We start from the raw sequence: 11,898 nt of genomic DNA, 5'->3' as shown, positions 1-11,898 counted from the left end.
CATAAGCTATAACTCTACCCTGCTGCATCAACACTGCTCCTAAACCGAGTTTAGATGCATCGGTGTATAACACATAGTCCCCTTGCCCTGATGGCATGGCTAACACCGGTGCTGAAATGAGAGCTTGCTTCAAGGTGTCGAAGCTCTTCTGACATTCATCACTCCACACAAATTTAGCATTTTTCTTGGTTAGTGAAGTGAGTGGCACTGCTATAGACGAAAATCCCCGAATAAACTTACGGTAGTAACCCGCTAAACCCAAAAAGCTGCGGATCTCTGATGCATTCTTTGGCTCTACCCATTCCTTGACAGCTGCCACTTTGGCTGGATCCACTTCAATCCCTCTACTAGACACTATATGCCCCAAAAACGCGACTTTCTGCAACCAGAACTCGCACTTACTGAATTTTGCATACAACTTACGGCTCTGCAAAGTCTGCAAAACTGTCCTCAAGTGCTGGTCGTGCTCCTCATGGCTCTTCGAGTATATGAGGATATCGTCAATGAACACTATGACGAACTGATCGAGGAACGGCTGGAATACTCGGTTCATGAGATCCATGAAAATAGCTGGAGCATTGGTCAATCCAAACGGCATCACTAAGAACTCGTAATGCCCGTATCTGGTCCTGAAAGCTGTCTTATGCACATCTGCATCCTTTACTCTCAGTTGGTGATACCCTGATCGAAGATCGATTTTGGAGAACACGACAGCTCCCTGCAACTGATCGAACAAATCTTCGATCCTAGGCAACGGGTACTTATTCTTGATCGTTACCTTGTTCAACTCACGGTAATCGATGCACAGTCTCATGCTCCCATCCTTCTTTTTCACAAAGAGTACTGGTGCGCCCCACGGTGAGAAGCTCGGGCGGATAAACTCCTTGTCTAAGAGTTCTTGAATCTGCTGTTTGAGTTCTAGCATCTCTGCTGGAGCTAATCTGTACGGTGCCTTAGAGATGGGCACTGTACCTGGCATGAGGTCAATGGCAAACTCCACCTCTCGATCTGGTGGAAGGCCTGCGACGTCGTCTGGGAAGACGCCTGGAAATTCACTGACTACTGGCACTTCCGAAATAGAAGGAGTGGGCACGTCAGGCGCTGCTATAACACTGGCCAAGAAAGCCTGACATCCCTTTGAAAGTAATTTCCTCGCCTGCATGCACGAAATCATACGAGGAAAACTTCTCCATCTAACCGGCTCGAATAAAAACTGCTCCATACCGAGCGGTCTGACCAACACTGACCTCTTCTGAAAATCGATTAGAACTCTGTTCTTAGTCAGCCAGTCCATACCCAAAATGATATCGAACTCTGGCATCGGTAAAACGATCAAATCTGCATACACTAGGTGGCTCTGTAGTTCTAGATCGATATCCCTGATCACACTGGTAGCTAACAACTCTTCCCCTGATGGGACTGTCACTGAGAAGTTCAAGTCTAGACCGATGGACTTGATGTCCAGGTGATTAGCAAAGGTCTCTGATATAAAGGAGTGAGTGGCTCCTGAATCTATCAGTGCAGTGGTAGCTAATCTCTTTATAAAAATGTTCCCTGAGATACGTTAGCACAACATGACTTATATCCAAAATACTAACGTTAACCTTACGCATAATAAAATTCAATGTCCTATGTCATTCCCAAAATGCTAACAAGATAATGACCCAAATATATCCTAACAACACTAGCATCCTAATAATTCCAAGTAAAATTCCACATGCAAGGCAAAATACTACTGAGCTTAGGTAGAAAAGTTTACCGGTCAGTAAAGTCGTGTCTGGATCTGCCTCCTGAGCATGCATGGCAAAAACCCTCCCTTGGGTTGGTTGCTTCCACTGCGGACACTCCTTAAGCATGTGGTCGGTTGCACCACACTTGAAGCACTTGCCTGATCCATACAAGCATGGTCCTGGATGTTGGCGGTTGCATTTAGGACACACTGGGTAAGCGGCGGGCTTCTGAGGCGCCCCCTGCTGTTGCATCGGACCCTTGCCCTTCTGTGGGCCATGGTGAGGTTTCTTTCCAGGCTGCCCCTGGTAAGGTTTCTTAAATGGTGGCCGCTGCTGATACTGTTGCTGCTGTTGTGGTGCCTGAAAGGGCCTCTTGCCCAGGCGGTCCTTCTCAATCTCCCTCATGTCCTGCTCTGCCTCCAACGCCCTCGCTACTGCGACCTCATAGGTCATAGGCCCTACCACCTTCACGTCACGGCTGCAAGATCGGCCGCATCCCAAGGAGAAAGTGTCTCACCTTGGCCTGAGCATCATTGGCGATCAAGGGCATAAATTGGCAACCCTTCTCAAACTTCTGCACATAATCAGCTACGCTGCTATCTCCCTGTCGTAGTGTCATGAACTCTCCAATCAGTTTCGTACGCACTTCCTCAGTGAAGTACTTGGAGTAGAACACCTCCTTGAACCCATTCCACGTGAGAGTCTGTAGGTTAACTATCACGGATGCGCTCTCCCACCAAACTCTTGCACTCCCATGAAGTAGAAAGATAGCGCACCTCACTCGATCAGTATCCTGCAACTCCATGAAATCGAAGATTACTTCGATGGATTTAACCCATCCCTCTGCTATCAATGGGTCCGTCGTCCCTGAGAATTTGTCTGGGTGCATCCTGCTGAATCTCTCATAGACAGCTTCAGCTCTGGGTCTCGCCCCTGCATCAGCCACTGTCTGGTTACCCATAAACTGGGCAAAGAACTGAGTCATTCCGGCCATCATCTGGGCCTGCATGTCGGGTGGTGGAGGTGGTGGAGGATTGGCTCTCTCCTCGCCTCGAGGCTCTCTGTCCTCCTCCCTATCTTCCCGGTTAATCTCACGTCTAGGAGGCATACTGTTTAACATAATTTACCCAACACGTAAACCCAACATGCATGATTATAATACCAATGACAAAAGATGCACGTAATTTGAACTTAAAACATATACATGCTGAAATCATGACTTAATGCATAGTACATAGCATAACTCAAAACTTTTAAAACTTACAGACTTGAGGTGTGATTTCGAGAGCTTCTTGCGACTGGCAGTAGGCGTAACCCTTTACAAGAACACCGCTCTGATACCAACTGTAACGAACCGTATTCTACACTACTTAAAATTTGCGGAAGAATTAAAAATTTTCTTAAATAAAAACATTCATACGGTCGTCACTCAACATTCATAAAAATAAATCTCACCATCATCCGTCACCAATAAAATTTTGCTAAAATAAACTGTCTCAAAACGTCTCACGTTCAAATCAAAACATCAGAGTATTTTAAAAATTTGCATAAACATAAACTTGCGGTCCTCGGGTTTAGCCTGCCACTCAGCCCAAGCCTGCCCCTTGGTCATCACCTCCTGTCTCCTCAACATAGTCACCTGCATCGATCAAGTCTAGTGAGTCTAAAGACTCAACACGTATAAACTGGAATAACGAGTACTACATATTAAGGTCGCATGCAACTTTAAAATAGGACATACATACTTGGAACTTGAACTTGCATAATAAACTTGAACATACGTACATACATACTTCGACGTGCCATAACTTAAACTTTTCATAAACATGCTGCATACTTGAACATACTTTAACATACATAACTTCATCATTTGCGTAGAGGATGTTTCAAAGCGAGTGACCCGTAACATAAATGAGCCTGATCAGACTATACCACAGTACTGGGCTGACAGGGACGTATCCGCTGCCGCATACATAAGATCCCTGTTCATAATTTAACAGGCCAGTTGATCCACGTTCATAATTTAACGCTTCACAACCACGATCTAACCCGTTCATAATTTAACGGGCGGATTGGTCCCCGTTCATAATTTAACGCTTTCCAATCCTAACATAATTTGGTCACAAGACATTTAGCATACCTCGAAAACTTAAAATATTTTATTGCACGTCAACATACTTACTTGGCGTTTAGGGATTCGTTGGACTTCGACTGGGGCCGTCGCTGCGACATACTAACATGAATTTCAATCTTAACTTGCATAACTTAAACGTAGAGAAATGATGCTTACTCTCGAGCTCCATCATATCTTAGGACCTTCTATAATCTCCCATGACATGACCTTAACAATCCTTGCACTAACCCATGACATCAAACCTTGGAACCAAAAATAATATTCTCCCCAAACAGTGTGTACACGGACCCCTAGCCCGGGTCCGTGTACTGGTCCGTCTACCTACTGTATCATACGTGCCGTGAACAAGAAGGGGCACGGACCCCGTGCTTGGGTCCGGATGGGGGTCCGTGTAGGCTCTGGAAGAAGGCATCGACTGAAACATGAAGACACGGACCCCGTGAGAGGGTCCGGGTGGGGGTCCGTGTACGTACTGCCTAGACGCACTAAGTGAAAAGTAACGGCACGGACCTCGTGCTCAGGTCCGTGTCCGGGTCCGTGTGGCCACTGTACGTCGAAACCTGCGAGAAATCTTATACACTGTCTACACACCCAAGTTGACACTTGAATATAATGGTTCAACACTTTAAGACCCTTCTTAGGACACTATAACATTGCATCAAACTTATACAAACACCTCAAAAATACGACGCCCACTATACAACACAATGCAACACCAATTATGAAATTGACATCAATCGATTTCCTACGACTTTAAACCGATTCAAACGCCTAACGACGTCCAACGAAAACCATGAAAAATACAACAAACCTCAATACTAACATACTTATACGCAGCAACGATCGCCCGTCGATTTCCAACGAAGCCTGCAACATAAAACTTCAAAAATACAATGATACCAAACTTTTCTTAAAATTACAGTTTGAGCAGTCACACGAAAAATATCACAACTCTCTCATTTTTCGTCCAAAAATCTCGTACTTTATATCAAATCGAAGGTATCGAAAAGTTCTACGTTTTTGCCGTTGAAAGTTTTCCCAAAATATGAACAGAAATTCGCAGTATTTGAAAAGACAGCAAAAACGAGTTTTAGATCTAAAATTTTACCCTCGAAATTGATCCGATCTATAATCCGCTCAAACTACTAACATGATACATAACTTTTACGCATAAAAATCAACGCAACACATAATATGACTTGATCGACACAGCAAGAACAGAGTATACGTGCCTTTTTGATGATAACGTTACCGAAAGACGACACCGAAGCGGAGATAGAGAGAGGCTTGATCCGGGACGAACGTGACACCGATTTCTTGCAATAAAACCCACCAAAAACCCGATGGAAGGACAAGGGGAAGGGGCGGCTGCTATACTCCTCAAAAACCCTAGCTTTTGCTCTCATAAATAATAAAAATTCTGATTTGTGAATGTGTGTGTGTGTTAACCGATTTTTAGTGTGTGTAAAAGTGTGTTGGTGTGTGTGCGTGTGTTTTAAATATTTAGGAGACTAACTTGCTAATTAAAATAATTACTACACTAATCTAAAATGCTAGTCTCCCCCAAATAATAAAACCTCTACAAAAAGAAATACTAATTTTACTCACTTTTAAATAAAAATTCTTTAATTAAAATATAACACACACCATACTAGACTTTAAAAGTTCTAAAATCATAAACTCACAAAATAATTAATTTAGGATTCAAAGATGCTAAAACTTACTAAATTAATTAAAATGCCCCCAAACTCAACTTAAAATAAAATACCATATTTTAACTGGTCACAATCGTCACCGGTCTCTTCCTCGATCTCGCCTCGAATAATCGCCTGAATCATTAAGCTCGAAAGACATTTTAACGTGCATCACATAAACATAAATAATTTAAAATAATGCATTTAAATAAATCATGCATCGCCAAAACTCATTTAAATTTAATTTAGATGATTTAATAATTAAATGAATGCATGAGTTATACGTGTATTACGTACGAAGGATAATGCCAAATCACGAGTTGATCTTGTTCGGATGGGTATTAGATCCGAGTTGCATCCATCTACAGCAGACGGAAAATTTCCGAAAGCAAATTACACACTTGACAAGGATTCTCGAAAAGTTCTTTTTAGATGGCTAAAAGAAGTTAGATTCTCTGATGGGTATGTGTCTAAAATGGCGCGTTGCGTAGACATGAACAAGTTGAGGATGTTTGGAATGAAGAGTCATGACTGTCATGTATTCATGCAACGACTAATTCCTGTGGTATTTAAAGAGTTGTTACCACGAGATGTTTGGGAGGCTCTTACCGAGTTAAGTATATTCTTTGCAGACTTAACAGCGCGGAATGTTAAAATAAGTGATATGTTGCGTTTAAGCGAACAAATTCCCATCATAATGTGCAAGTTAGAAAAGATCTTCCCCCCAAGTTTTTTCGACTCGATGGAGCATTTGTGCATACACTTACCATATGAAGCACGCATAATGGGCCCTGTACAATTTAGGTGGATGTATCCCTTTGAAAGATATCTACGTACATTGAAAAACACGGTGCGTAACAAGGCACGAGTAGAGGGTTCCATATGCAATGCATATTTGGTTAAGGAGGCTGCTATATTCTGTCAACATTACTTCAGTGATTCGACGGCTAGCAGAAGGCGAAAAACTGGGGAAGCTCGTGAGAGCACATATGTTGACACTGATGACTCTGAACTTCTTTCAATATTCCGCAATCGTGGAAAGAAGATTGGAGCTGCAAAATCGCGATGGCTATCAAATGAAGAATATCATGCAATTTCGACATATGTTTTGCACAATTGCAATGAAATAAAGCCATTTGTCAGGTATTATGTATATTTAATTCATTAATTTATGTAATTACTCGTTCCAGAATTTAAATTGTATTCAATGTGTTGCAGCATGTACGAGAACAACGTACGTATGACATATCCAGATATGGATGACGCTTCAGTCGAGGCGTACATCCAAACCAATTTGTTTCAGTGGTTTCGTCAATATGTATGAATGCCAAAATTTTAATTATGTTCACATATTTCAATGAACTGTTATATAATGTGATTTAAAGTTTCAAATTATTTTTTATCGTAGGCTACCTTGCCGGATTCTCAAATTGAACAGCCAATTATAAAACAGGTTGCAGGAGGTCCTTTGATGAAAGTTAAGACTTACCGAGGTTATTGCATTAATGGATTTAACTTTCATACAGTGCATGACACTTCGTTCAAAGGTACAAACAACTCGGGGCTTCAAGTTAGTGGTCATATGAGTAGTGGAAATGTCACTGAGTTTTATGGGCAACTTGAAGAAATAGTGGAAATTGAATACCCAGGTCTACAAATGAGACAAGTTGTACTTTTCAAGTGTCGCTGGTTTCATACTCATCCTCGGTCGGGCACACGCGTACACAAAAAGTACAAAATTGTTGACGTCAACCGAAAAAATAATCTGGGAGACTACGAACCATTTGTGTTTCCTACGCAAGCCTCGCAAGTTGTGTATCTGACTTATCCAACAACGAAGAGAGCATAATCAGATTGGATGCATGTGAGTACTCTACGTAGGCGAGCTTATGTCAATGATGTTGAGCCAAATATTGAGCAGAATACTGATGCATTTCAAAACAACGAAAGTGGACCTCATGACATTTCAACTCAATTTCTTCTGACATCTCAGAATTTAGTCGATGTAAATGTTATGTACGACAACGAAATTGATTTGAATAGCAGTGAAAGTGAAGCAGAAGATGTTCAATATTCGAGCGATGATGTCCGTGAAACCGAATACGACGAAAGTGAATAAGGTTTAGTTTAATTATATTGAATTGTACTTGGACAAGAATATAAATGTTTCTGTGCACATATTTTAACACATTGTTTGCATACCTATAATTACGGCAGAGCAGCAACATGGATGTAAACTCAATTGTTTTTATAAAGGTTTATTTAAAAATTAAATTTATTTAAGCAACTAAAATGTTTTGTTAATAAAATTTACAACATTATTTTAAAAAAAAAAGTTGAAATAGCGACGGTTGTTAATCAAACCGTCGCTAATAGCGACGTTTTTTGAAATAACGTCGCTATTTTTGACGACGGATTTTTTAAACCGTCGCCGTTATTGCTACGGATTTTGTCGAACCGTTGCTTTTGTAGCGTCGGTTTAAATAAACAGTCGCAATATAAGACGACGGTGTTCATCCAAACGTCGCTATTTTAAACAGTGACATTTTTGAAAAAACCGTCACCGATGTAAATCGGCGACGGTGTTTGTTCAACCGTCGCTAATAGCGACAGTTTTACAAACAATGTCGCTGATCTAGATCGGCGACGGTTTGACATTTCCCGTCGCTATTTGCGACGGTTTTATCAAAAACCGTGTCTAATAGCGACGGTTTTTCACAACCGTCGCTAATTTTTCTATATATACCGACCTTCGGCCGCAGTTTATTCAGCGATTTTCTCCTTTGGTATCCGGTAGTATCGAAACTCTATCTTTTTATTCGCATGAAATGTCGGTTTATTTATGTGTACTAACATCTTTTCTTTTGCATTTCGTAGAATTGCTCGTTCGTGTGATCTTCCAGCTGCATATCCTCACGCAGGTTAGATTTCTAAACTGTTTTTTGTACTGAAAAATTTAATATTTACGTGTTATTAGTGTAGTGCTGAATTTTAGCGTACGTACTATGCTATTTTATGAATTTATGCATGTTATTTATAAATTTTAGCGTTATTTTATTAATAACTCATGCATTTAATTTTTCAGTAGGAACAATAAGTTAATGTTAGAATGATAGATACTTGTTTATTTTTTCTTTGTATATTTTTTGTTAATTTAATTTATGTAAATAAGGATTTTAAAATTTGTAGCATAAAAAGTAAAACAACAAACTGAAGTTGGATGGATCGTATGTTGGAAAGTGGGTTCTTAATTAAGTGGTTAATGGGTTTTTAAGACATTTGTAACAATGAATTTTTTGTATTTGCAGTTTATTTACTATGTCTGGACATCCGCCTCCTCCACCGCCTGATCACAGGCTTGAGCTTACCATCCAGGATGGGATGTAAGTAAATTTTTTTGTAAACTTGAAGTAATTTATCGCAAAAATTTTGCTCTACTTATTTAAGTTTTTTAGGAAAATTATTAAAATAAAAATTTTTTCCTGGTTATAGATTTCACCCAGAGAATAACAGTGTCTCGAGATTCATATCAAAACAGTTCAAACTGCAGACATGTGAAACCGGCTCGTCGTTGAAATATGTGACGATTGAGCAGCGCCAGTGGTACTGGGATCAGTTTTGCGTAAGTATTTATTAAATCAATCAATTTTTACAATAACATATTTCAATTTTTATTAAACTATTAATTTACTTAAATATTAAATATTGCAGTTGAGGTATAGATGGGCGGAGAACATTGACGCTCAGGTACGGTAGTTGTGGACCCATAACATTGCCGGCCTATATCGACGGACCATTCATGGCTGGAGAAGCAAGAACAAGTATCCACAGTCGGTCCCGCATGAGAGATGGGCTTCTTGGAATGCTGCATGGCAGCAAGAGGATTGGCAGAGCAGAGCCGCGAAAAACAAGGCGAATAGGAACAGCGAGCCTGCAGGGAGAGGTACAGGGACGTCGAAGCACATCGCAGGTGCGAAGACGTACAGCGCTCACGGGCAGGATCTGGTATTTCTTCCAATTTAATTCTTTTCATTTTTTACTTTACCATACATACATATATATATATATATATACATACATATTTCATTACTTATAAATGCTAATGTTTTACTATTATTGAAATTATTTTAGCGAGCTCGTCATGCCAGAGATCCAACTTCATGGGAGTTATACGTTCACACACATCGCCATGCAGATGGAACTTTCGTCGACACACGATCCCGTCTGATCCACGTAAGTTTATTAAATTTAGTAATACTCGTTAACGTTACATTAAAAAAATTCGATTTGATTCATTTTTTATCAACATCACAGGAGGAGATGGAGCGTTCCATGGCTCAGTCGGTCACTCCCTCTGATGGATCAGAGCCTGAAGTCCCCAGCCCATAGTCGGTAAACCGCATGTTCAAGAATGTGGTTGGGGGGAAGAATAAGGGGAGGATGTACGGGTGTGGGTCCATGGCCAGCACCTTTTATCCCGAAGAGATGGCTTCGAGGCGACGGGGTGGGTCGTCGGGTGTCGGTCAGTCGTCTGAGTCCCAGCATATGGCAGACATGCGGCAGGCTCTAGACCGGTCGTTACGGCATAACGATGAGCTCGTCGATATGGTGCAGGCTACACGGGCGGAGAACGTCATGCTGAGAGATCGCATGACGTCGCTAGAGGAGCAAGTCCGAGCCCTAGTTGAAGGCATGTCGCAGGCAGCTACTGCGCATACATCAGGCCGCACGCCGTCTGGACCAGACAATTCTCATAGGGGTCGATCCCGATCCCGTGGCGCATCAGTTGGTCATTCTTCGCGTGGCTACAGATTATCACAGACTTATATTCCTCCGACGCAGGGGTACGGGGACGACGACGACGACGACCACGACCAGGACGACTACGACGACGACGACGAGACGCAGTCACCGTAGATACTTTTTTTTGTGATTTATTTTTATGACACATGTATGAAACAATTGATTCTTATTTTTAGTTTAATGATATGATTATGTTTTTTAAATTTTCTGGTCAATAGTTTTTTAATTAAACAGCACAATATACGAATTATATTTTTTTTAAAAAAATATTAGGTCAATAGCGACGGAAAAATGGTACCCGTCGCTGAATATAGCGACGGTATGGTTTTGACCGTCGTTATATTTAGCGACGGTTTTTAAAGCAGCGTCGCTATAATAAGCGACGGCTGAAACGGACATCGTCGCTATTTTTAGCGACGGGTGTATCACAAACCGTCGCTATGGGGAGCAACGGTTTATCAATATCAGTCGCTTAATATAGCGACCGTGCGAAATAAACCGTCGCTTGAAATAGCGGCGGTTGGAAAAACAACGTCGCTATACATAGCGACGGTTTTAAATGAACCGTCGCCAGGTGTTCATAAATCAAACCGTCGCCATAATGGTCACGGTTAGTGATTTACCGTCGTTTGGCGAGGCGACGAGGACCTTGGTTACGATTAACCGAACCGACGCTAGAACCGTCGTTTAAGCAATTTGCGACGGTTTTAGCGACGGTTCTGACCGTCGCTAACCGCAGCGTTTTTTTGTAGTGTATATCTCAATTGGTAGAAGAATTCAAACTATCATCTATTTAACGTTCTCCAGAGGGTGAAAGTTTCATTGGTCTAAAGTTTGTCAAACAAATTTTGAAAATTCTTGGTTATGCAGTTGGCTTGTTTTGAGGCATGTCTTGTGAATTTACTTAGAACAAGTTGAACCACTTAGGGGGCTTTTGTTGGAATCGGATTTGAAAATGATGTTGAAATAGCATAAAGAATTACTCCATTTCACAAATCGATGTATATCAATTTCTAGCCATATAGTTGTCCAAAGACCAACGTGGGTATATGTGTCGGGTTACTACACTCTCTCGAAAGGGTCTTTCTTTGATAATCTTTCTTTTATTTTCAGAACACACACACACACATATATGTAACACTCCCCCTCATTTGATTATAATCTTTCTTTTATGTACTAATCCTTCTACCCTTTGAATAAAGGTGTTTAGTTTCAATTAGGGAAAACTTGATTATATCTTCTTCTATTTATCAACCTGAGTTATCTTTAAGGTATAAGCTCACAAATAATTTTGTTAGGATCGAATTAGAGTTTAGAGCGAGTGAATAAATCTTTAAAAATTCTTTGAACTTTAAAATGTTCTTTACAATTCGTAAGATGTTAAAGATTTATTCTTGAACGACTAGTTTTATTGAACCATTTTAAAATAAAGCAAATGCAGAAATTGTTCGATTTGGCTAGAGATAGTCGGCATTTTAACAAGAAACAGTCAAAAACTTGAAATGAGAGAAACATGAAGTGTGTAAGTAAATGACGC

The 11,898-nt window shown here is 40.7% G+C and overlaps 2 protein-coding genes and 1 long non-coding RNA gene across 3 annotated transcripts; 2 read left to right on the top strand and 1 right to left on the bottom strand.

The window, feature by feature from the left end:
* Positions 1-2,202: 2,202 nt before the first annotated feature.
* LOC140817874 (uncharacterized) lies at positions 2,203-2,838 on the bottom strand. Its single transcript, XM_073177667.1, has one exon. The coding sequence runs from the start codon at positions 2,836-2,838 to the stop codon at positions 2,203-2,205; it is 636 nt and encodes a 211-aa protein (XP_073033768.1).
* A 3,023-nt stretch (positions 2,839-5,861) lies between these two features.
* On the top strand, positions 5,862-7,660 carry LOC140818482 (uncharacterized). Its single transcript, XM_073178440.1, has 3 exons — positions 5,862-6,701; positions 6,777-6,876; positions 6,967-7,660. Exons 1-3 carry the CDS (start codon positions 5,893-5,895, stop codon positions 7,405-7,407), a joined length of 1,350 nt encoding a protein of 449 aa, XP_073034541.1. The 5' UTR covers positions 5,862-5,892; the 3' UTR covers positions 7,408-7,660.
* A 1,419-nt stretch (positions 7,661-9,079) lies between these two features.
* Positions 9,080-10,465, top strand: LOC140818658 (uncharacterized). Its single transcript, XR_012115034.1, has 3 exons — positions 9,080-9,563; positions 9,690-9,791; positions 9,873-10,465. It is a non-coding gene; the product is annotated as an uncharacterized lncRNA (long non-coding RNA).
* The last annotated feature ends 1,433 nt before the right edge of the window (positions 10,466-11,898 follow it).

The sequence above is a fragment of the Primulina eburnea genome, chromosome 17, assembly GCF_022965805.1.
Source record: "Primulina eburnea isolate SZY01 chromosome 17, ASM2296580v1, whole genome shotgun sequence".
Classification (NCBI taxonomy): domain Eukaryota; kingdom Viridiplantae; phylum Streptophyta; class Magnoliopsida; order Lamiales; family Gesneriaceae; genus Primulina; species Primulina eburnea.
Note: the sequence above shows the minus strand (reverse complement) of the source record. Positions and strands in the feature narration are given on the sequence as shown.

Bases quoted from the DNA above. Each gene is read 5' to 3' on its own strand.
- LOC140817874 (XM_073177667.1), bottom strand. From the start codon at position 2,838: ATGCCTCCTAGACGTGAGATTAACCGGGAAGATAGGGAGGAGGACAGA.
- LOC140818482 (XM_073178440.1), top strand. From the start codon at position 5,893: ATGGGTATTAGATCCGAGTTGCATCCATCTACAGCAGACGGAAAATTT. The intron at 6,702-6,776 runs GTATTATGTATA...AATGTGTTGCAG, and splicing joins GAAATAAAGCCATTTGTCAG to CATGTACGAGAACAACGTAC. The intron at 6,877-6,966 runs GTATGAATGCCA...TTTTTATCGTAG, and splicing joins TTCAGTGGTTTCGTCAATAT to GCTACCTTGCCGGATTCTCA.